This window comes from Eutrigla gurnardus (assembly GCF_963514095.1).
Source record: "Eutrigla gurnardus genome assembly, chromosome: 9".
Taxonomy (NCBI): Eukaryota; Metazoa; Chordata; class Actinopteri; order Perciformes; family Triglidae; genus Eutrigla; species Eutrigla gurnardus.
Window position 1 is genome coordinate 11,011,958 of NC_139923.1, and position 24,408 is coordinate 11,036,365.

General features: G+C 42.9%; 2 protein-coding genes across 4 annotated transcripts; one reads left to right on the plus strand and one right to left on the minus strand.

The window, feature by feature from the left end:
- The first annotated feature begins 132 nt into the window (after positions 1 to 132).
- On the plus strand, positions 133 to 15,944 carry pkp3a (plakophilin 3a). 2 transcript variants are annotated; one of them, XM_084017043.1, is made up of 14 exons: positions 133 to 193; positions 3,313 to 3,490; positions 7,568 to 7,659; positions 8,126 to 8,913; positions 9,760 to 9,883; positions 10,433 to 10,637; positions 11,414 to 11,588; positions 12,028 to 12,145; positions 12,239 to 12,403; positions 12,503 to 12,685; positions 12,783 to 12,936; positions 13,348 to 13,543; positions 13,688 to 13,775; positions 14,753 to 15,944. In XM_084017043.1, the coding sequence occupies exons 1-14, from the start codon at positions 185 to 187 to the stop codon at positions 14,792 to 14,794; spliced, it is 2,517 nt and encodes an 838-aa protein (XP_083873169.1). In that variant the 5' UTR covers positions 133 to 184; the 3' UTR covers positions 14,795 to 15,944. The 2 variants fall into 2 exon arrangements, with proteins under 2 accessions (XP_083873169.1, XP_083873168.1); XM_084017042.1 differs by lacking the exon at positions 133 to 193 and having other exon boundaries at positions 3,185 to 3,490.
- A 351-nt stretch (positions 15,945 to 16,295) lies between these two features.
- Positions 16,296 to 24,020, minus strand: sigirr (single immunoglobulin and toll-interleukin 1 receptor (TIR) domain). Of its 2 annotated transcripts, XM_084017045.1 has the most exons (8): positions 23,770 to 24,018; positions 22,298 to 22,564; positions 21,439 to 21,618; positions 21,200 to 21,343; positions 20,860 to 20,962; positions 18,153 to 18,303; positions 17,673 to 17,850; positions 16,296 to 16,766 (listed from the first exon to the last, which is right to left on the minus strand). In XM_084017045.1, the coding sequence occupies exons 1-8, from the start codon at positions 23,825 to 23,827 to the stop codon at positions 16,594 to 16,596; spliced, it is 1,254 nt and encodes a 417-aa protein (XP_083873171.1). In that variant the 5' UTR covers positions 23,828 to 24,018; the 3' UTR covers positions 16,296 to 16,593. The 2 variants fall into 2 exon arrangements, with proteins under 2 accessions (XP_083873171.1, XP_083873172.1); XM_084017046.1 differs by lacking the exon at positions 21,200 to 21,343 and having other exon boundaries at positions 23,770 to 24,020.
- Positions 24,021 to 24,408: the final 388 nt, after the last annotated feature.

Below are 24,408 nucleotides of genomic sequence, written 5' to 3' on the forward strand. Positions count from 1 at the left end.
CCGCTCCTTTGACTCATCTCTTTGTTTGTTTGCTCTGTATTTATCCCCAATGGAAAGGGTAATTGTAATTTCCAGGGCGGGGACTATAACTTTTAATACTTTCTAATGTGCCACCACATCAGATCACTCGGTTAGACAAGCAGGTACACTTCAGAGGAGAGCATCTACAATCAGCACAGCATCAATGGTAATGGTGAGTCAAAATCTGTGTTTTTATTTATTTTTTTATTCATACCAGATCGGTCTATTTTATGCCGCTGTTTGGATTATAAAGTTAAATTAATTTGCTGAGAACTTTTGTCGCCTCAGACTCACTGAGACATTAAGCTGTGAAGCTGTGACTGATTGTTTTTATTCAAACACACATTATGAGAGTGAAGTCACTGTGAACACATCTGGAAGGGTCATGAAGAAGTATGTGTAAAAGTCACAGGACCACATTTTTTCAGGTAAATGAGCAGCTAGCAAGCAGAGGAAGGGCGCTTATAGATCTCCTTCTGCATTCGATTCAGTGTAAACCTATTGACTTTGAACTGATTTGCGGAATTTAAATCCACTACTATCCTCCAGAGAAATGGTTGGAATCATCTTTATCTTCCCCTTGTCAGATGCAGCTAAACAGAAGAAGGCAATCAGGAAATAAAGATTAGAAGTGCAGAGACGGCTTTTTAAACTAGAGATGTTTATTTGGCTCCAATAAGGACTTTTCTCCAACCGTTTAGTCTAGACAGGTCGATGCTACAGACATGCAGCATGTATCATGTTGTTTTCCCACACTTGGTATCGGATTGGCTGCAGTGACTCACAGTTGCTAGGCTCAAGTAAAACAAACCAGATAAAACTAAGGTGCGGCTCCACCTTAATAATACAGTGAGGTTTTGCCACACCTTGTCCTCCATTCATACTCAACGACATCTGCAAGATTGAACTTAATATCAGATCAATTTGGGAAAACATCATGGACAAAACTCTCTACATAGAGATCAAAGACCTTTGCTGCTGAGACATAACGTTTATGGGATATACATACTAACCTGATTATTAAACTAATATATAAAACCATTCAAAACTAAACAGCCACCGGAAGAAGTACTCAGAGCTTTTACTTCGATAGTGTAGCAATACAAAAACATAAAATACTCCAAAAGTGCTTGTAAAAGTAAGCATTTGCATGACAATATACTTAAAGTAGCAAAAGTAAAGGTTTCACTTTAATCTTGCGGCTAGTTGGGGCTAATTACAACCACTTCATATAAGGCTGGGTAGATTAATCCGTAATTAGACGTCATTATTTATGTAATACTTTGCATTCATAATCTGAATCTGAAAAGTAACTTAAATACATGTAATGAAGTAGAAGTAGCCTATATGAAGGAGCATACAATGGAAATTCTCAAGTGAAGTACCTGAGACTTGAACTTCCGTACAGTAATGGAGCCTATCAGCTACACCACTATTAACAGCAGTGTTGTAACACTGGATACCATGTACCATCGTAGTGATAATGAATTAGCCCTGTCACATTAACCTCGTTATTAACTTGGATAAGACTCCACTGACCACAATCATGGTGCTGTCAGACAGGACTGAGTCATCGCTGTTATATGACCTGGTTTATTTCTCACTTCCTATAAGTCTGTAGGGATCTTTATTTTATTTTTAGATTAAAGCTTATTTAATTGTTTTTTTAACATGTCACCACTGTCTTCATGTTGTCTGTTAAATTAAATACATGTAATGCAGGGAGAAACACACGATTATGAAACTCAATTTATATAATTAGATAGATAATAAAGTGAGACCATTTTTTCAGATATTTACATTGATACCACGGTGTGTTCTTATTATATAAACCCTCACAAAAACAGAACAGCTCTAATTGGTTATTGAGCACTCTGTTGGAGATGTAATCATACTAATAGTTTTAATAGTAGTAGTGAACTAAATCGTTGTTGTTGCTGTGGGGGACAGAAAATGGCTGTTTGGTTTGATGATTTAGCGACTCTGACATAGATATTTAAAGAGTCAATCCAGAGTGATGTCATGCAATGTTAGAGATACTAACTGGCGTGTATGGCAAGCCGTTTTAACATTTAATCGGACCACACTACTATCTGTAATTATATTTTAGATATCCATAAAAGCATTATCCACAATACATTCTTACTAGTAAAAATGATATTGTAAGATATCTACAACTTTGATTGTACTAGTCAAAACTAAATTTAAGATATCTAAAAATCCTTAAAAAGTACAAGTGGCCGTTTTATCATTTAATAGCTAGACTGAATATGTATTGCAGATATCTGTAATTCAATTCTTCCTAGTCAAAAAGAACATTTCAGATATCCACAATGACATTCTTCCTAGGACAAATTACGTCACTTTTGCCATTCATGTGTATTGGGCTTTCAATTTCAGATATCCACAATTACATTCTGGATATCTAGAATGAACAATTTAATTCTTACTAGGATAATTCATTCAGTCATAATTTTCATTCCAGATATCCAGAATGTAATTTTGAATATCCAAAATACATTGTGACTAGTGGAAATGTCGTTATGGATATCCACAATTCGTATTATGACTAGTAGAAATGTAATTTCAGATATCTACAATTAGAATTGTGACTAGGAACAATATAATTGCAGATATCCACAAATGTATTGTTGATATCTGACAGGTAGACAGGACGCCATTTAAAAAAAAAAAAAAATTATGACTAGTAACAATTGGATTGAAGATATCTGAAATGGGAGTTTTTCCTAGTAAGAATTCAATTGCAGATATCCAGAATGTTCATTCTAGATATCCAGAATGTAATTGTGGATATCTGAAATTGAAAGCCCAATACACATGAATGGCAAAAGTGACGTAATTTGTCCTAGGAAGAATGCCATTGTGGATATCTGAAATGACAATTATGGATAGGAAGAATGTCATTGTGAATATCTGAAATGTTCTTTATGACTAGGAAGAATTGAATTACAGATATCTGCAATACATATTCAGTCTAGCTATTAAATGTTAAAACGGCTTGCCATAGGCGTGAAACCTGAAAGAAAGAGAAGAGCACCTGTGAGCCAGGTGGGTACTGTGGTCCGGGCTCACTGAGGCTCCTCCTCCTCCCGCTGGTGCGCAGCTCCGCTCGCTCTGAGCGCTGTGCGTCTCTCCGTGCGCCTCTCAGACGCTTTCGGCTGCGCAAACAACCTGTCCGCTCCACGGTTTCCGTGCAGACGCCCGTCTGCTTCTCAACTCCTCACCATGAGTGTCGCGGCCTCAGAGAGCGTGTTTTTGTCCGCTTTGCAGCCCAACACCTCGGTCACCACCTATGGACTCCCGTCGGAGATCCACCTCGGGAACGGCGGCACCATGTCGGACGAGATGACGAGAGCGCGGCGCGTGCAGCAGCAGGTCCAGATGAGACTGGCGGAGAAGTCCACGCTTCCGCGTCAGAATGGATCGACCTCCAACTACGCCATGTCAGGTAAACACCAACACTCTCTTTAATCACGGAGGCGAGCCGCGTGCCCGTCTAAATGACAGTGCTTCAGTGATTTTGGGCTCGCTAAAGTTGAAACCACGGGTTCTGGAGAGAGTTTATAGCCTGATAATAAATAACCATCTAGACGGGGAATCAACATCTGACCAGTCAGACCTGTTTCCTTTGGCCATCCTCCAAATAACTGACTTGGGTTTTTGGATTGGGCCCCAATGAGTGACATTCACAGCTGTGACTGTTTCTAGATTGTTTGTAAAGACAAAAAAACTCCTTAGTTCTCCCGTTTTGGATCACACCACACATATTGTCAACATGGCGATAACCCACAATTATTCTAACTTTTGATCAATCTATGGAATATGTTCATTAATTTATAAGTCAGCTGGTCAGAATGTCTAGAGTTGTCTGTAGTCAATATATTCATCTTACTATCAAAGAATGTAATGAAAACTAAAATATTCACATTTAACAGGCTGGAACCAGTGTCCTAAAAAAAACAAATGCATTATTTATCCTTTTTCAAAAGAGTTGAGGATAGGCTTTATGATGCATGACAAATTATTATTTGTCATGATTATTTTGCGTGATTGTTTAACTTGCAAAACGTTTTCTTTTTTTATTTATGGAACCTCATACTTCCCACAAAGTCACTCAGATCAGTGGAGCAGGTTTTACTTTCAAGTGTTGCATTGTACGTTGGACCGTTTCCCATCAGCTCATCTGGGAATTTGTCCATTCAGCCGCTCTGCAGGTTCAAAGCAGATGAACCTGAAACTGAAGCATCTGGGTTGATGTCAGAGCGCTGCGTGTATACCTGCTCATGAGAAAGGGTTAATGTGTAACAGGCTCAAACAAGTGCTGCTTTCATGGACTTCCCTGATAGCAGACCAAGGTGAAAGCCTCCCTCTGTGGGAGGAGGGATTGGGTTTCAGCTCTTACTCAGCTTTTAAAGAGGTGAGGGTTTTGTGAGATACCTGGCCGATGTGTCGTGAGAACCAGCTGTTGTGTTGTCTGTTCAAAGACGTCACTTTGTCAAACGGTGTCTGTCTGAGTCGTCTTGGCACACAAAGTCAGTCAGGCCCCTCAGGGGAAATGAAAGGTTTACAGGAGAGCTGTCAGTTAGTTCACTCGATTATGACGACCCGTGTGATTATGATGAGCTGAATCAGTGATTCATCCAGAGGTTCACATGGAAACAGTTATTTGGTGTTGACATCTAATGACGAAAACATGTGCACCTGCTTGGTGCATGAGGACATTTCTTTCACGTCCCATGATTCATTGGGTTCCCTCAAACTACATGGAGCAGCTCATCATAGGTCTCTTGTTTATGACTTATGAACTTCTGGGTTGTGAAGAATTCTTCTTTCTCACTCATCTAGTTTGAGAATTTCCCAGAGGCATTTTCCAGTAGACTATAGGTGCCTTTATTAAATGACAGGAATGCAGAGGGCCATACAGGTCTGCTAAATGAGTCACTGTATGTTTTCACCTCCAGTATATTTGTCAAACATGGCCACACTGTATGAAAAAGTGGGCTGTTGCATGCTGTTATCTGTGCTTATCCTTTGCCCTGAGCTCTGTCAGGAGCAAAACACCGAGTTGTAAAAAATGCTGCCACGTCATAGTCATCGTCTTTTGAAACCTGTACAAGAGGGAGAGAAGAATTCCTAACAACAACAACAAAAAAGAGGGAATGCTGCCATTTCAGTGGTTTGTGGCTTTAGAGGAGCTCATTATGAATGAACGCAGACACGAGGAAAACAGTTGTCCTTACAGGATTCTGTGAGGAACGCCTCCTCATTGTATTTAAATGCTGCCACAACGTGACGTGTGTGGACGAGTTGGTGTTCGCAGGTAGGCAAGTCTCAGCAGAAAGTGAGAGCGGGGGAAAAATGTGTGTTTAACTATTGGCTGTGTGACCGAAGTAAATATTTCAAAAGACAACAAAGGGAAAGGGAGAAAAAAAATCAGTTTTCAGGGTGTGTTTTCCCCGTAGAGTGCAAAGGTGTGTTGGGCGTTCCCAAGGTTTGGGCTGGGCCTGCTCACTCCCCTCTGCACCAACTGGTTTTGTGTGTGTGTGTGTGTGTGTGTGTGTGTGTGTGTGTGTGTGTGTGTGTGTGTGTGTGTGTGTGTGTGTGTGTGTGTGTGTGTGTGTGTGTGTGTGTGTGTGTGTGTGTGTGTGTGTGTGTGTGTGTGTGTGTGTTCTCCATAAAAATGCGTGTGAAGGCAGTTCTCCCTTCCCCCCTGCATACTGTAAGCCCCGCCATCCAGACTGAAATATCTCAGCAATTATTGACCGGATTGCAATGAAATTGTGTCCAGTTATTCATGGTCCCTACTGATTTTAGTGACCCCTGACCTTCCCTCTAGTACCACCTTGAAGCTGGCATTTTAGTATTTTTTCTAAACTGTAGACATTTCCCTGAGGATGATTTGTAAAAACTTTTGGTGATGCCTTATCTTTTATTTCATCCATTACACCAAATACCTGCAACACTGATATTCCAGCACCAGCTGAACCTTTTTGTTGAGTGCTAATTAGCAAATGTGAGCATGTCACTAAACTAATTACACATTTTAGCATTTAGCTGCTAGCATGGCTGCAGTCTTTTTATATATATATATACACTTTGGTCACACAGTCAATATATATATATATATATATATATATATATATATATATATATATATATATACTTACATCAGACCTAGAACAACAGATAACTTCCTTCTGAAGGTTTTTCTTTTTCTGAAAGTAAAAGACAGGATGTAGAGTTAATCCCTAATAATGTAAAAGTCTATACACATAATTGCACACTTAAATAGAAGTATTTCGGTCAATAAACTGCGGTTTAAGCCTCGCACGCCTGCCTGTCACATTTTCCGCTCACCTGTCAGGTAACTCTCTATTCCGGTTTGAGAGCAAAATTTACACTCTGTGCTGAGGGAGCCGCGAGCGTTCACTCCGAATGAAGGGTAATCAGAGACCTGCGTGTTATTCCGGTCCTGCTGTTACAGACTGCGTGTGGTGTCTTCAGTGCAACAGGATGCCTGCTATTCAAATTGTACGTCTTTCATGCAAATCATTGTTGAGGCCTTTCAACTCGTCATGGCTGTCGTGCGGTGATTCAGCCGACCTCCACTGTGCTGTTACATCAAAACTGTTTAATTTACTTTAAATATGTCCAAGTTTATTGTAAGTCTCAGACACAAAAAAAGTTGGTCATAGTTGTATTCTTATACCAGTGAATCAAAAAACAACCACTCAAAGAAACGTGTGTTTTAATTTGGAAACCTGAGATTGTGAAAGTAACCACGGTTACATTTCCATTGTTTCCATGATTGTATTGTTGTGTGCAGTAACGCCACCAAAGGTCAAGCTTTGACTTGATACTGTAGTATTTATGTTTGTGGCTCAATGATCAGTGTACACAACAAACACCAGTGTTCTTCTCTGGTCAGTTGTTCGGCCTTTACGTGATTACAAAATTACATTAACTAGTATGTTGAGTCAAGTAAAATGATGCAAAAGTACATTATGAATTTCAAATGAAAAACATTGGTCCTGGCTGAACGGTGACCTCACAACAAGTATAAAAAAAATGAAATCGACTTCCAGTGTAAGATATATGGGAACTTGCTTGAAAAATAGAAACTATTGATGAACACTTCTGGTGCATTAACTTCAACAAAGTGCACACAGAACAAAAGAGGAATAACTCTAACACGTCATGCAGATATGGGGCCGCACATTTCAAGCACAGAGGGACGGCCCTCGTGACTCATGGGCTTTTTTTTAGTGCTGATTAGTTAGAATCACTTTAGCAAGAGGAGATTCACTTCCTAATATTGTTTTATGTGAACCCATCCTTTTACTATAAGCCGATACAAATACACTGTATGTTTGAATCGGTAATTTAAGTTGTACTGTATAAAAGAAAAGATGGAAACCAATTTTTAGTCTTTCAGTAAAGCTTCATTTTATTTCAGTATCAATGATATTAATGTGATATTGTACGTGGTATTCATCTGTTATGCTGTGTTTTTTCTTCCCTCCAGACTACGGTGGCTCTTCAACAATGAAATACCAGACCTATAACCCAAACTACAGCAGCAAATCCTCCTACATGTACTCAGGCTCCAAAACAATGGTGATTACTGCTGCACTATCTCACTGTTTCAGCCCGGGTTCACACATATCACGGACATATTCATCTGATCATATAATGTGTCATTTAAATACCGTCACCTCTACTGGTGCCACAGTGGGTCACCGAGGACACAGCATGTGTGGTATTTCACAGCAGGTTGTGACGAGATCAGCTCAGGGTTTTCAAGTCCACCCTCTAGATTCCTCCGTTTGAGTGATTCCACAGGAAGACACTAGCTTTGTGCCACAGATGTTTGAGCTGAGCTTAAGAGAGAACTAGAGACTTTATCATGCTTTTTAATATCTATATTCTATAGTTGAGTCAATTATAACCCCCTCCTCTAAATGAATCTACATTTGCATGAGGAAATAATATGAAAAGTAATACGTAGGGGAGTCACATCCCTGTGATCAAATTTATGTGTAACACATTTGATTGTAACAGTTTCTCCTCTGCTCATCCTCAGGGTCCACGTGTGTCCACGAGGACAGGCTTCAGCAGCCAGTCCACTGGCCCAGACATGGCCCAGTTGCACAGGATCAGTGTCGGGGGTGGAATGGGTGGCGGTGGGGTAGGAATGGGTGGCGGTGGGGTAGGAATGGGTGGCGGTGGGGGTTTTTACAGAGAAGAAGTACGCATGGGCAACTACGGGGGTGGCGTCAGGCAACAGGCCCGAATGGAGCCAGAGACCCTCTCCATGCATGCGGTGCGGCAGCACACGGCACAGGTGAATCCCTGGATGGTGGACGACAGCGACGCTGCAAGCATGGTCTCCGACCGCGACGCCGCCTACAGCCGCCAGTACTCTCAGGGCACAATGAACGGCTACACCAGCCAGATGAGGCAAGGAGGAGGCACCATGACCTTCCCGGCACCCATGCGGCGATCTCTGAGTGGCACACTTTCCCGCGGCGGAGGGATGACTGGAGGAGAGGCGGAGATCATCCATCAACAGTCCTTCAAAGGCCCAGCCCACCGCACGATCAGCAGGATTACGAACCGAAACCGGATGAGCATGGGCTCCGTATCTGGGCAGCAGATTGTCTCAGGTGGCAGCACCTATGGTGGAGGTATGGACAGAGTGGACAGAGGGTTCATATCATCCGGAATGTCCTCTGGCTCCCAGGGGAACATCATGCAGCGTCGGGGCACCATGAGCCGGGCCATGTCAGTCAAAAGCATGCAGAGTGTGGGCAAGGGCATGGACATCTACGGGCAGACGGAAATGGGAGCCAGCATGGGAAACCTCAGCGGGTGAGAGGCTCACATGACAACAAAGTCACTCATTATTTCTGCTCACATTCACGTACTATTACTGACAAAATGTCCATTGTGTAATTTAGAGTAGATATCAATACATCCTAAGAACAGACCAAAAGGAAGAATGAACTGATCCTTCTAACAAGTATTGTTAAATCCTTGTCAAGTATTGGCAAATCCTTTTATACAGTCATTTAATCGCTTGTGCTGAAGAGAGTCTCTTTGCCTCCATTGTTGAGGAATGACTGAGGAGGATCAATGAGCCAAAAAAAAAAAAAAAAAAAATGACCCTATCTGTGGCTTGTGAACCACACATAGGGTAAGGATGTCAGAAAGTATTTAGACACATATTTGGTTTTAGACATTTTTTTGTCAATCAGAAAAATATGGCATAATGCAGATTATAATACAAAACAGAATTCAGGCATATGCCAGTGAAAGTGACACACCAGTATGGTGCAGTCTCAACTTTCATGTTTCAGGCGGTTTTATTGAGGGAGTATGTGATATGGAACGGAGTATTTCATAAGAGCTGTGGATTGGGAGGTGGCTCCATAGTGGCAGGACTGGTTTTGGGTGTGGCAGCTCGGTTCCAGGCCTCACATTTCACACATCCCACAGCGTGTGGTTAGCCAAGCGGATTTGCAGACCGCTGTGTCGTTTGGAAGAAATTCAACAGGCTGAATTATTGCAGACGAGAAACAAATCATCCATAAATAATAACAGTTGCTTTCCATTATCACATCCGAAGGACACATTTTGTGCTACCGTGCTTGACAGCAGGACAGTGCCGTGACAGTTTTCTATTCTGCTGCTTTTGTTAATTTGCTCCTTTGCTAGGCTCACTTCCTTGGACATGGCCACAGCGGTGCAGCACCTGGGGGAGCCCGACCATGCCCTGCAGGTCCTGGGTGCCGCCTACATTCAACATGAGTGTTACAATGACAGCGAGGCCAAAGACGAGGTAGTTAGTTATTCCTCTACGTCTTTCCTCTCTGCAATCCCTTAATGAGAAACTCCCTCTGCTGACATACAACACAGTAGAGATTAAAACGCTTATATTATGTGACAAACAGCTCAGTGCTCAGGTTATTTTCAGCTCTGAGGATAAAATGTTGTGAGCTGGTTTAGAGTCAGTGTGTAATTCATTTTTTATGATAAGTGATTGAGATGATTTTATTTTGAAAGGTAGTGTGACACTAAAATTAATAATATTTTTTTAATAAATAAACAAATTTGCTGAGAAGTAGATGAGAAGACTGATAGCACTGATCTGATGTTACAGCCAGCAGCAGGTTAGCTTTGCTTAGCATAAAGACTGGAAACGGAGGGAAACAACTAGCCGAGCTCTGTCTAAAGGCAACTAGATCATCTCAGCACCACATAATCACGTAAAAATGATTCACATGAGGGCTTTAATCCATTATGTAATTGTGCTTGAATGACCTTACCATTGGTGTGACCAAAACATGTCATATCCTAAACAGATTCTTTCTTTTTTTTTGCACTCTAGGTGCGCCGCTTGAAGGGCATTGGCGAGCTGGTGAGGTTGTTCAACTGTGACAACCAGGAAGTGCAGCGTTATGCCACTGGCGCCGTACGCAACCTCATCTATGAGAACAAGGAAAACAAGGTGGCCCTAATTGAGGAGGGCGGCATTCCACAGCTGGTCGCCGCACTCAAGGAGTCCGACGAGGAGCTCCACAAAAACATCACTGGTAGGAAAATCTCCATTACAGGCATTAAATTAAAAACAAAAAACAAAACATGACACAACGAGCAGAGCTGATCTCAGACTGCTTGTTTTTGGACCTTTTCTCCGAGTAGAAATTAATGTGAACCTCGGCCGCGCTGTCCTTGAAATTCTTCGAGCAAACAGTTGCCTTTGAGATTGATAGTATTCAGCAGTGAACAAACAGAAGGACAAACCTTTTGGAGGGAATCCACAGATTCTGAGCATTTACTGGTACCGCATCATTGTTAGTTAGTTTCTGATTTTCATAAGGAGTTTGTGATGAACGGTGATTCACAGTTTGAGTCTAATTAAGTTTTGCTTCCAGTTGACTCAGCCCTCATCACCCTTTAACCTCCTACGCTGTCATTATTCTCAATTATCAGTCGTCAACACAGCTGGCAGTCATACTTTCTTATAATCACTGACTGGAAATGTAGAAAATGTCTCAGTACACGGAGCAGGAAGGGGATGAGATGGAGCTTTTGTCTAAGGTGTGTGAGGAGGGGAGATGAGGGAGTGTGTGGGAGTTGTCTGGGCCTGTAGACTAACAACATATCCACTCCCTTTTTATGAGTGGTGGCCTTGGCAGTCTCTCCTTTGAGCCGTTACACCTTGATTTATATCTGTTGCGTCAGGAAAAAGTGGGAAAGTGAGAAATAACAGCAATTGTACCTGTGCGTCTTTCTCTGCATGTTTGGCTTCCCCGCTGTTTGAGTTTTTTCTCATATAATACACCTCTCCGGGTGTGTATGTGTGCAGGTATCCTGTGGAACCTTTCGTCCAAAGACAACCTGAAAGAGAAACTGGCCCGGGAGACACTTCCTGAGCTGACTGAGAAGATCCTCATCCCTCTGTCAGGCAACGGAGAGTCCGATGGCATCCACCAGTCACCCTCTGAGGCAGACATCTTCTACAACACCACAGGATGCCTCAGGTGCACCTCACCGTTCTGTCTTTCTCTCTGTGGTCGCAGTATGCTCTTGAGTTAAAAATGCATCCCTTCCTTCCTGTGTCTGCTTTTCCTTCTTGACCACATTTGCATTTTGGGAACTTTTGAAACTCAGCTACTAGAGCTTAAACTCCACCCATCACTTGTCACTGTTTACAAAAGCATCACTCCAGCCTCCAGTTGCCATGGCATTGCTCTGTATATATGCACCTCTGAGGCTTATTTATCTCCAAATAAATCACCTTTCTTTGCAATGCTCCTTGCATGATATTTATCATGCAGCACAGTACCAGGAACAGAAACTCCTTCCCAAGCCAAACTGTACTACCATCGCTATTTGCATTGAGTAATAATATGCATGATTCCTGACTGGACTCGACCTGAAATAGCTCTCTGACCCCTCCCTCACTGTGTGTGTGCTCAGGAATATGAGCTCTGTGAATGAGAAGACCCGTCAGCAGATGAGAGAGACGCCTGGACTGGTGGACTCTTTGGTGAACTATATCAGGGGCTCCCTTGATGAGAACAAGGCAGAAGACAAGGTGAGACAAGACGAGATGCAGATGCATTCAGGCTGCTGTTTCTGTTCGAACCAAGGCGTGCGTATTCATTTGTCTGTGTCTGTGGATTCTTAGGGCGTGGAAAATGCCGTGTGTGTCTTGAGGAACCTCTCCTACCAGCTCTACAGTGAGATGCCTCCATCTGCTATGATGCGACTGGAAGGACCAACCAGAAATCAGGACTCAGGAAGGGGCGAAGCCATTGGCTGCTTTTCACCTCAGAGCCGCAAAGCCAAAAACGTACGCATCTCTGACATTTACCCATCAGCATTTTGTCCGCATGGACCCGATCCATCCGTCTTAGTAATGCCTCCTCCTGTCTTCCTTTCGCCCCGACAGAGCAAGAACCAGGATCTTTCCACTTTCTCAGAGGTCGCTCGGGTGCCAAAGGGCGTGGAATGGCTGTGGAACCCGCAGGTAGTGGGCTTGTACAACCGCGTGCTGCGCCAGTGTGAGATCAACTCCACCACCCGCGAGGCAGCCGCCGGAGCGCTGCAGAACATCACAGCTGGAGACAAGAGGGTGAGCAGCATATTCAGCAGGTTTCAACAAAAAAGCATTCAAATGCAACAATCTAAGTCTGTCCTATATTTAAATTGTCTCTCTCTCGGCCCTGCAGTGGGCGTCAGTGCTGAGCTGGGTGGCTCTGGAGAAGGAGCGCATGCTGCCAGTGCTGCTGGACCTCCTGCGTACCAGCAATGACCTGGAGCTGCGTTCTCTCACGGGATTCCTCCGAAATCTGTCCCGCCATGCAGCGGACAAGAATGACATGGGTCAGTCTTTTTCTCGTTTTTTTCCCTTTCTCAAGGATAAATATTGTGATGTCTCGTGTGAGTAGAAGAGTGATCCTCCTGCATTTTCAAATGACACTCTTCTCACTAGTGTTGCGTCACAATTCAGATCAATCAAATTCTGATTTAATTCTAATTGAAAAAAGTCATGTAAAAATCAGCTTGCTCAGACTTGATGGGGTTAAGTTCGGACACCAGAGTTTAAGATGAAATTCAAACTTGAACCTCCTCGATACCCAGGATAACCAAGTCAATCAATCTGTCTATAACATTAAATATGAACTATTAAAAGTGCAAAACAATAGAATGTGCAGGAATGTGTGATTTCATGATCTGACTGTAAAATTGGGGTTTTGACATATTAATCTAAACATTAGTTATTGGTTTATCCAGCCACGAAGGTGGTGAACAACCTGGTGACCAAACTGCCTGAAGATGGACACCAGAAGGAGCCCTCCAGCGAGGTGGTGGTCAACATCTGTGGCATTCTCAATAACTTGGTGACCAGCAGCTCTTTAGCTGCCAGAGATATCGCCTTCTTTGACGGCTTGCCAAAGCTAGTCGCTATCAAGAACTCGAATGACAGCAGGTGAGTGGGAAACGTGGCTCCGAATTAACATGCTGAATTATTGTGTTCTTACCCTGATACAGACATTTGCACATTTTCATGATCATCATCCCAAACATGTTTATACGTGTTAATCATAGAGTCATCTTCTTCTTTTTTTACCAGCTCTGGGAAGATCAAAGCAGCGAAAGCAGCAGCCACAGTTCTCAGCAACATGTTCCAGTACAAGAAAATGCACAAAACCTACAAATCAGTAAGTTATTAAAAACATTCAGGACAGGGGGGGGGGGGGGGGATTTGAAGGTAATTTTTTGTCTGTTAGTCTATTGCATGTTTCAGCAGCGTTTTTAAATGTAAGTCAAATCCATGCCTTAGGACGGATCAATTTATGCATTTTATGATTAAAGTTATTGTGTGTTACTGAACCATTATACGACACAATAGCAGATAATAAACATGAAGTATGTTGAAAGCACAGATAGCCCTGTTATAAAACCACGCAACCTATATTAATATATGACTACACTACCCTGGACACTCCCGTCCTCTAACCAGTTAGATTCTGTATGTTTACTGCTATTACAAGTCAAAGCTCAGTGGGAAAAAAGCTCTGTCCACGCCTCGACCCCACCCTCATTCTTAAGTATGCATGTGTTTGGTGCTTGAGCGTGAAAAAGAGCGAGAGTGACAGAGATTGTGCGTCAGACGGATGACATTCCTCCGTCTTTCTGTAACACCCTCGTCAGTTGGGCTGTACTTGTTCAAAACTCATATATCTCTCTGACTGTTCACACCGCTGCTCTTTCAACACGCCTGCTCATGCCTGTCAGTGTCTTGGGCAGGACCAGGTACTGTAGGCTCGTTGCCTTTTGCAGATCCTGACTTGCCCCTCCCAAGGGTGTGGTGATGATCTGATTGCCTAGCAAGTCCCAACACAACAAAAAAATGTAAAAAACTGTTTTAAAATGTAAGCTTCAGATAACCGCAACACCACGTATTACAAAAATTCTATAACAAACACAAACATTAAGCTATTTAAACAGTGAGTTGCGTAACATAATGTATCGTGAGTTCGCAGGCCATTCTGTCAAATGTCAAAAGGGAGCTGTTAACGCCTCCATGTTGTAAAGTAGAATTCATGTTTGAAGAAATACTTAAACACAATATTGTTTTATGTTTCATGTCCAAGCAATGTTCTCACACTACGTTGTCTGTTTCTTTGTGTTACAGAAAGGGTTTACAAGAACGGATTTTGCAGATATGACCATTTAAAACAAAAGTAAAAGCTGACTTCTTCAACAGTGATTCGGCCTGCATTCCACCAGCCCCCTGTGGAATTAATAGACTGTTTATACAATTCAAAGATAGCAAAGGTTCCGTTTCTAACTGCCATACTTTGTGATGACAACATGGACACACAAATAATGGAGGATCAACCCGACAGAAAAGGACTTCCTGTGTATTTTTAAAACTCGACGGACAGTTAAAGAAAAGCGCGTTGACGGACTCTGATACAAATGTGTGCACCTTAACTATTTACTCTCTTCGTTTGAACACTGTATGTTTTAGTGTGGAATCAGGGACTTTTTTCTATTTTCTGTCAGAGCAACATGTTTTAGATGAAATCGTTTGTGTTGTTGTCATCTGAAAACAGCTGAACAGCTGTTGATGGACAATATTGTGTATTTGTGCCTTATCTTTTCACTGCTGCACCTCAGTCACAGCATGAATGCCAGCTAGTGTGGTACAAACATGGCATTTTTGTAAATATTGCTTCTTTTACACAGAAATCAAATCTTTTATATATTGCAGCGATGCATTTTGTGTTGTAGTTTTTGGATAGATAAATATGCGTTTGTAAATGAGTCAAAATTATAACGTATAGTTATAATCGAATGTAAACCACGAGAGATTTAAAGACAGTTGGATGTTTGATTGAGAAATCTAGGGAGAATGATTTTGCCTCCAAAGTTGACTTTTGTATTTAGTTGTGTGCTTTTTAAACTTGCGAAATCTCAGTTTCTTGTCATACAAAATGCTGTCATTTGTAATCGCGTTGTCAAACAGAACTCATGGAGAACAATTGTTTATTTTTTTTAGTCCTCACTTTGATTTCAGAACAAATACAATTTGTTTTGTTTTTGAGGCTTTATTGCAAAATCACACAGTTCATATTTAGACCCCATTGAAAATAATTTAGATTGGCAAGTATAAATTTTTTTTATTTTTTTTATTATTTTAACTTGTTAAGTATTCATACAAAAGGTTTAGCTCAAATAAATCTTTGATTTATAATTATTACTGCTCTGTGGCATAAATGGTGACCTTGTTTGGGAGTTTTTTTTATATTTGCTTTTGTGATGTGTACAGGCAGATGTATCATCTGGATATTTTTTCAGCTAATAAACAGATTTGGAAGTGATATGTCATTTTTTTTAATATGTTTCTCACCTCACCTATGTGTGCTTCCACATTTGCTCCGACTGTTATAGAGTGACACTACCATGGTGAAATGTCGGCCACTCCCTGTTGACATATTTGCTCTTGCTCAGACAGGAACAATACTAGACCTGCCCTGCTGCACCCTTATTTAGGCTTGTATATCATTGCAGGTAGTGTCTCCATTACTCCATGAGGACAAAGATCATCAGCCCCTACAGACAGAAATGTGCACAACAGATACCACTGTTTTGACTTTAAATCTGACTTTTACCATATTACATTTATTTTCCTACGTACTGTAAAGTTATGACAAACTGCCTAAAAAGCAGAATTCCTTTATCGTATGTGATTTTACTCTGCCCTCTACTGGGGACTTCATGAGAGATGTTGGCAGTGAATTATTTTAGATCCTTTATTTTACAATTTCTCATGAAATATTTCACAGAATAGAAATGATACAAAAACATTAAAAATCAGTCTTTGGTATGTGGAAATAGAAAAAGGTAACACTCTGATTATAACAGCACATCGTACATAAAATAAAGTTTGTTTACTAGATAACAATACAACTAGTGTGGACTTCTAGGTAGGTGTTAACTTCTAGAGATCAGTGGAAATGGGAGTGTGGATCACATGTCCTCCTCAGTGACCAGGCAGTAAAAGTCTGAGCGGGCTCCATAGTTGCGTGATCCCAGGTCAGACACGTCGATGTCGCAGGATTTGGGCTCCGCTGCAGTGACGGGAGCAGCAGGGAGGACAGGAGCTTTAAAGGCTAGAGCCTTGTACACAGGGAGGCGAAGCCCTGTGGCAGAGAGAGAAAAGGTGAAACATCTATCCCAAATGTATGCAAATGCATTATATGTTTCACTGCTGTTTATATTAATCTTCCCATAATTTCAAATAAAATCTGGTTAAGATCGTACACATTGTTTGCCCTGACAGGAAAATATCAATTTTAGCTTCAGGGTAAAACATTCTTAGCATACAGTGAAGATGACGCTCTATACAAAAGCTGGACTCACTAAAGGGAGTTGTTTGGCATTTTGTGAAATATTTATTGGCTCATTTGTCAAGTGAGATGAGAAGATTGATACCACTGTCATATTTGTCTGTTCATTGTGAAGCTACAGCCAGCAGCCTACTAGCTTATCTTAGAATGCCAAAGAACCCAACAAAATCCATTTACCAGCATCTCTAAAGCTAATCACCACCAAAGCGTGGAGCTAATTAAACGAACAAGATATTACATGTCAGTTAGTGAGCTTTGGTAGTGCAAGTAGGTGCATTTTGTTACCTTTGGACAAAGTCAGGCAAGCTGTTTCCTTTTTCCTGATTAACTGTAGATGAATGTGTGTTTGTTTGTTGATTCAAATTAGTTTTAAACTATGTCAGTTTCTATTGAACATTGTGCTTTTGAGAAGATAGTTATCAGGTTGTGACTTGCATATCGGCCAGTCTTTTTTCTATCGGAATTCTCATTCAACAAATGTACATGAAATGCCAGTTGACATCTCCGTCATATTCAGTACCAGATGGTTGTAAAACATGAGCATACTTGCCTCCGTATTTTAAGAGTCGCCAGACCCTGTTATTATTTCTGAAAGGCGGTGCAGCTTCAATATGATTTTATTCGTATGCACAAATAGAGTGAAATGTGAACCAAACAGCAGTTTGTGGGCTTTTCTAGTCCCTCGACTGTTGTTCTTACCCAGATCTCCAGCAGGGTCAGTGTCAGAGCGGCTGTCCTGGTAGTCCGAGTCGAGGGTCAGCATGGGGTCCTTGTCATTCTGAAGCAGAGTCTGAGGGTCGCCTGCAGACTCACTGCGGAAGACGACTCTGCGAGGCATCGCTAAGGCCAGCTCCTTCCAAAAGACAGAGGAAGGAGTCTGTGGAAACCAACGACGCGATCCGTTACCCCACGCTGTTAACAGTCACTGAAATGAACTCTCAACTGCAGAAGCTTTACTTGCATGTATCAGCATATATAGTAAGTACTGTAATTTCTACACACATTTTTACCAAACAACTGTAATTGCATCATTTGATAATGTTAAATAGACTCAATGTCAATAAACTAAGGAAGTATTTTTCTGAATTCTGATTCTAGTGGTGAAATGACTCACATCGTATTTTGTTTGTTATTGCTGTTTGCTCAGAAAGCACTAATAGGTATTATTGGGAGTCTTACCACAGAGTTGTGCTTCCAGGTGAGTATGGTGAGGCAGTGCTGGTGTTCAGTGAGCAGCTGCTTTATTTCAGGCCTCATGCGTTTGGACTGACCCTCCAACATGATGAGGATGGGCTGCCGACACAACTCCAACATGTGCAGAAAACCCTGCCTGAAAATGCATACAGCTTCAGTGTGTCATGACAGGACATATTGCAGTTTATTTACATTTACATTTACATTTAGGTCATTTAGCAGACGCTTTTGTCCAAAGCGACTTACAATAAGTACATTTGTCAAGAGAAGGAAACAAAGAAACCACGACGTATCATTGCCGATGCAGTAAGAGCTAAAAATAGAACAAGTGTTAGGTCCTCATCTGAGTAAAGTATTTCACGAGCAACAGTGCTAAGATCAGAGTGCTATAGGTAAGGTTTTTTTTTTTTTTTTTTTTTTGGGGGGGGGGGGGGGTGTCGAGGGAGGGTGTTAGTGGGTCATGCTATGTAGAGTCGAGGTGAAGTCTGAACAGGTGAGTCTTGAGCCTTTTTCGGAAGATGGCAGTGACTCAGCTGTCCTGACATTAGTCGGGAGTTCGTTCCACCACTGAGGCGCCAGAACAGAGAAGAGTCTGGACTTTGCTGAGCGACATTTGTTTGATTTCAGCGATGGTGGTGCCAGCCGGCCAGCTGAAGTAGAGGAGTGAAGTGCTCGCTTCGGGGCATGAGGTTTGACCAGTGTTTGAAGGTAGACAGGTGCCGTTCCATTGATGGCCCTGAAGGCCAGTGTCATCGTCTTGAATTGGATGCGTGCTGCAACAGGGAGCCAGTGGAGGTCACGGAGGAGGGGGGTCACATGGGAGAATTTGGGTAGATTGAAGATAAGGCGTGCTGCAGCGTTCTGGATACGCTGCAATGGTTTAATCGCATAGGCCGGGAGTCCGGCCAGGAGAGAGTTGCAGTAGTCAAGGCGGGAAATGACCAGTGCTTGGACCAAGAGCTGCGTTGCATCCTTTGTGAGGAAGGTCCGAATCCTGCGGATATTGTAGAGGGCGAATCTGCAGGATCGGGCCACAGCAGTGATGTTGGGGGTGCAGGATAGTTGGTCATCGAGGATTACACCCAGGTTCCTCGCAGTTGAGGAAGGCAATACTGTGATGCCCTCGACAGTGACCGACAGGTCCATGCGAGGGCAGTCTTTCCCTGGGATGAAGAGGAGTTCTGTTTTGTTCAGGTTAAGCTTGAGGTGATGTGCAGTTGTCCAGACAGAGATGTCAGCCAGACAGTCCGAGATGCGAGTTGCAATGTGAGCGTCAGAGGACGGGGGAAAAGAGAGGAACAGCTGGGTGTCATCTGCGTAGCAATGGTAGGAGAATCCATGCGATGTGATAACAGAACCTAGTGATCTGGTGTATAGTGAGAATAGAAGCGGTCCTAATACTGAGCCTTGAGGGACACCCGTGTCCAGAGAGCAGGGTTTGGACATAGAGCCATTCCATGTGACCTGAAAGGTGCGGTTTGTCAGGTATGATGTAAACCAGGTGAGAGCAGAGTCGGATATGCCAAGTTCAGCCAGAGTGGAGAGGAGAATTTGGTGGTTGACTGTGTCGAATGCAGCAGATAGGTCAAGGAGAATGAGAACGGAGGAGTTGGATGATGTTTTGGCGTCTCGCAGGGACTCGGTCACTGTGAGGAGGGCCGTCTCAGTGGAGTGAGCAGTCCTGAATCCTGATTGATTAGGGTCTAGGAGGTTGTTCCGTGAGAGATAGGATGACAGTTGGTTGTAGGCGGCACGTTCCAAGGTTTTAGAGAGGAATGAAAGAAGAGATACAGGTCTGTAGCTTTGGATGTCAGTAGCATCTAGGGTGGGTTTTTTAAGGAGAGGCTTCACGATAGCGGTCTTAAAATCCGCTGGAATGACACCTGAGGTGAGGGAGGAGTTGATCAGGGTGGTGAGGAATGGCAAGATGTCGTGTGAGATGTCCTGGAGAAGAGAGGAGGGAATCGGGTCAAGGGAGCAGGTGGTGGCACGGTTAGATGTAACAAGTGCGTGAACGTCTTCAGAGGTGAGGGGGCTAAAGCTGGTAAGACCATCCGAGTTGAGAGTTGGGGGAGATGTCTTCTGGGAGGGAATAGGCTTGAATGAGGAGCTGATGTCATTTACTTTCTTGGTAAAGTAAGTTGCAAAGTCATCGGCAGTAAGGGAGGAAGGGGGGGTAGGGGCAGGAGGGGTGAGGAGGGAAGAGAACACGGAGAAGAGTTTCCTGGGGTTGGAGGCAGAAGAGTTGATCTTTGCCAGGTAGAAGGCAGATTTAGCTGCCGAAACAGTTGAGGTGAAGTCAGAGAGGAGGAGGTGGTAGTGAGCAAGGTCCTCGTGCTGGCCCGATTTCTTCCATTTTCTCTCTGACGCTCGCAACAATGATCTGTTGGTTCGCAGAGGTTCAGACAGCCAGGGAGGGGGGGGAGATGATCGCGCCGGTCGTGAGATTGGGGGACAGAGAGTGTCCAAAGAAGAGGAGAGTGAGGACATCAGGATAGAGGAGGCTTCCTCAGTAGGCATTAAGGAGAACTGTTCCGAGGATGGGAGCGAGGAGATAACAGTTGAGGAGAGAGCGGAGGGAGTGAGGGATTTCAGGTAGTGTTATGATAGCAACACTGACCTCAAGTGGTAATGATGCCACAGTTGTATACAGTTGATGTTCTGTTTGAACAGTGTTGCTTATTCAACTGACCTGAAGTTATTGCAGCACCAGTCCTGCTCAAGGTAAGCATGAGAGAGCAACACGATCAAACGCCGAGAGCGACTTATGTTCATTAGCAGCTCTGCAGAAGGTTCTGGAGACAAATAATATTGTTCTGCTTTGTTAAAAATGGGCAACCTTATGTTACAATTTGTTACACGCTTCACAAAAGTGCTCACAGTCAGTAAAGTACACACTGGCTGCAAATGGTCACAATTTATTGTTGCTGGAAAATTGTAGATGCAAACGGCAGAAAACGGCATAAGCACTGGATTGTATATTTCTCACTCTCCCTATGATTCCTATAAGAAGCAACAGACAGAAAGCTTACCTGAGCCCGGTAGGATAGTGTTGTCATTGAGGTGCACCTTGTGTGCATTTTTATTCTCCAAGTGAGGTTTGAGAATAAAGTTGACAAACTTCCTGTCATGATCATTGTTCACATAGGAGATATAGGCATCGTATAATTTTCCATCTGAAGACAGAGACATAAACGTATCAGATGTGTTAATACTACTGTACAGTCCAATACATGATTACAGCAAGCTTACATTCTATCAGAGGCCTCACCATTGAGCTCAAGGGGTCCGTAGGTGTTCCTGTACCAGAGTTTGATGTTCAGGTGACACCTGGAGTACACAACAGCAGCTACAGCCAGGAGGAGGATGAGGACAATGGCTGCAATAACAGCATATGTGTGGTTGGGTCCGACACCAAAACGCGCCTTCCCGAAACGGCACACAGAAATATCTGAGGGGAAAATAAAGAAGCCTAAAATGATCAACTGACACAGTGTCTGCACAACTGGGTCCTAGTGTACTTTACACATTTTCTATGTACAGTTAATTCTGGGATAAGTAACATGAATCCGAATGAATTCATGTTGTGAATCATAAGACTGACACATTACATGCTGTGCCAGGCTTCCTGTCAAGACACTGTAAAATGATAAAGCCTGGATGTATCTCTGTGTATGCGCACAGTATTAACAGGTGTGAGACAGTGGACAAAGGTGTGTGGAGCTGACTGACTTCCTTCCCCTTCCATTCATGTGAACTGTCTGCAAGTCATACGATTTTGATGAGTTTTGCCTTTCACTGTTTTCTCTCAACTATTTGTGTGTCTCTATCGTTGGTTTAGAAATATAACACTGGGGCTTTGGAGCACTGGGACTCTGTGGTAAGACGTGACACTGTTATCTGTGTTCACCGCAGGAGCTCCAGACAAAAGAGGCCTTCATGTGCATTGCCAGGTCCAGCCCAAGACTGCTGCTGGAAGACACGCTGAAACTAAATGCCTCCTTGCAGGTGTAGCCCCTCCAACCCCCACACAAGCTTACATTTACTTCAGGCACAAATAATAGCTTATTGTGAGCCACATAATCATAGTATTTGAGATGACTGCACTTAAACATGGGGAAAATACTTACGTATAACTTCGAGGTGCACAGTGAATGAGGCAGTGCTGTTGCCCTGCTGCATACAGGTGTAATTCCCTTCATCTTGCCAGCTAAGGTGGGCAAACTCCAGGTAGTCCTTTCCTTCCTGAGCGAGGAGCTGACAGTCCTTCAGCCAGGTCAGGTTGGTCTGGGGGGAGCTCTGGGGCTCCAGAGTGCAGTTCAGTCGCTGTGGAGGCCCCGACTCCTTCACATAGAGCACCTGCTCCTTGAACCTGCTCTCATCCACACAGGTCTGAGCTACAAATAGAGACAGAGACACAGTCTCCTTCACATTCCATGCAACAAGCACATTGATTGTTCCGATTTCTTCAATTTAATTGTAATAATGATATAATTAAGAAAGTGTATGTAGGTTGTGATGCAGCAAGCAAATACCTTTACTGTGCCTACAGTCTGTGGATGTAAACAGTTTGCATTTACTCGTGCCACTTCAGCTAATTTTGCTTTTGGCAGATTGTCTAATACTGCTTGAAGGGGAACTTGTTTGACTTGTTGACTCTGAGCAAAGAAGTGTTTTGCTGACCAAATGAATGTGAGGGAAATTCCTATTTAATCATGTATTTCTGTGGGCAATTGGCTGTCTGTCCTCAATGCGCATTGCAGGACCATTTTGGGGGGGCTGCAGGATGTCAGACCTATATGTAAATTCAACTGCATTATAAGTGCCGACAGAAACGCACTGGGAATGGCTCATGCAGCATGGGTGATGTTGGGACTCTGAAATTGTGTTGACTCTTGACATTTTGAGCGTATTATAGTCCTGCTCAATGTGTTAAGTGTCCTGAGATGACTTCTGTTGTGATTTGACACTATAAATAAAATTGAATTGAATTAAAAGATCTTCAGATTCGGATATTATGTCTGGTATTTCTTTGCCAAACTCTTACCTGCACTAGACTTTACTGATATTTCGGTTTCAACGACAAACAAAAACCCCACTTGTTGTTTCAGGATTTGTTCTGTTCATATTAACGCGTAAGCCCCCCTCTGTCAAGACGAAACGCATCCGATATAATCTAATATCTGCCCTATTGAAGATGGACGTGCTCTTCAAGATATTCAGCGCATGCGCTCCTCGTCACTAAACCTGTACAACTGCCCTCACTGGTCTGACTTCCTTTTTGCCTTCTTCTTTTTAAAAACGTGTTTTTCTCAAACGAAGGGACACTCATCCGGGTCCGAAGTCCGATTCAGGCCTTCATGTTGCCAAGCAACAGCATGTGACTGCGTGACAGATACCGTGACCCTATACACACTTACGTCCACTGACCGGGTATTTCCAGCATCCCGTAACAGGGACTGATAGCTTTTAATGGACAAATGTGCCAAAACAATAGTGAATCCCGCAGCTATAGAACAAGTCCGTCCCAATAAAGGTTTAGCATGTATTATATGAGGTAATTCAAGTGGGTAAAGTTTAATTTTGTAGGCTGCATCCTTACCGTTCGCGAGGAAAGTCCCGGTGAACAGCAACATCAGAGCGACTACAGACAGAGCCATGAGTCGCAGTCTTCCTCTTCCTTGTTCCTCGGGTGAAAAAATTAAACTAGTGAAGAGGTTTTAAGTTTTTTTTTTTTTTTTTTAACCTACATCACTAACTACAACCTAACCTAAACGAGTTTCGTTACATCGGAGGGCGCCGTTCAGGTGACTACGGAAACGTCAGCCTTCAGGTTGGTCAACTCCACTTGGCGATACCTGAATCTCCCTTGACTATTGGCTCCGCGAGGTCACGTGCATCGCTTTCACCTACAGTGAAGGGGGAGGGGTGATGTACAGTAGCTATTTTAACATAATTACAATATAATAACCCATTATTATTAGGTGTAAATGTAAGCTATACTTTTTTCATCTAGTCTGTAGCTCTAAATTTAAAAAATGTGGATCATTAAATAGATGATCGCATTTTAATTAAGTGTATTGAAGTGAACTGCAAACGAGTCGCCGGGCGGCCCGAGAAACTCGACGGACACACACACGCACACGCACACGCACACACGCACGCGCGCGCGCACACACCACCAACTTTGGCTCCCAGCACTGAAAAGGGAAGCACTCAATTAGTAGTGGCAAATCAAGCA

Bases quoted from the DNA above. Each gene is read 5' to 3' on its own strand.
- pkp3a (XM_084017042.1), top strand. From the start codon at position 3,268: ATGAGTGTCGCGGCCTCAGAGAGCGTGTTTTTGTCCGCTTTGCAGCCC. The intron at 9,884-10,432 runs GTAGTTAGTTAT...TTTGCACTCTAG, and splicing joins ACAGCGAGGCCAAAGACGAG to GTGCGCCGCTTGAAGGGCAT. The intron at 12,404-12,502 runs GTACGCATCTCT...TCGCCCCGACAG, and splicing joins AGAGCCGCAAAGCCAAAAAC to AGCAAGAACCAGGATCTTTC.
- sigirr (XM_084017045.1), bottom strand. From the start codon at position 23,827: ATGGCTCTGTCTGTAGTCGCTCTGATGTTGCTGTTCACCGGGACTTTC. The intron at 20,963-21,199 runs GTAAGCTTTCTG...ATTTGTCTCCAG, and splicing joins CACTATCCTACCGGGCTCAG to AACCTTCTGCAGAGCTGCTA. The intron at 17,851-18,152 runs GTAAGACTCCCA...TGGTTTCCACAG, and splicing joins CCTGGAAGCACAACTCTGTG to ACTCCTTCCTCTGTCTTTTG.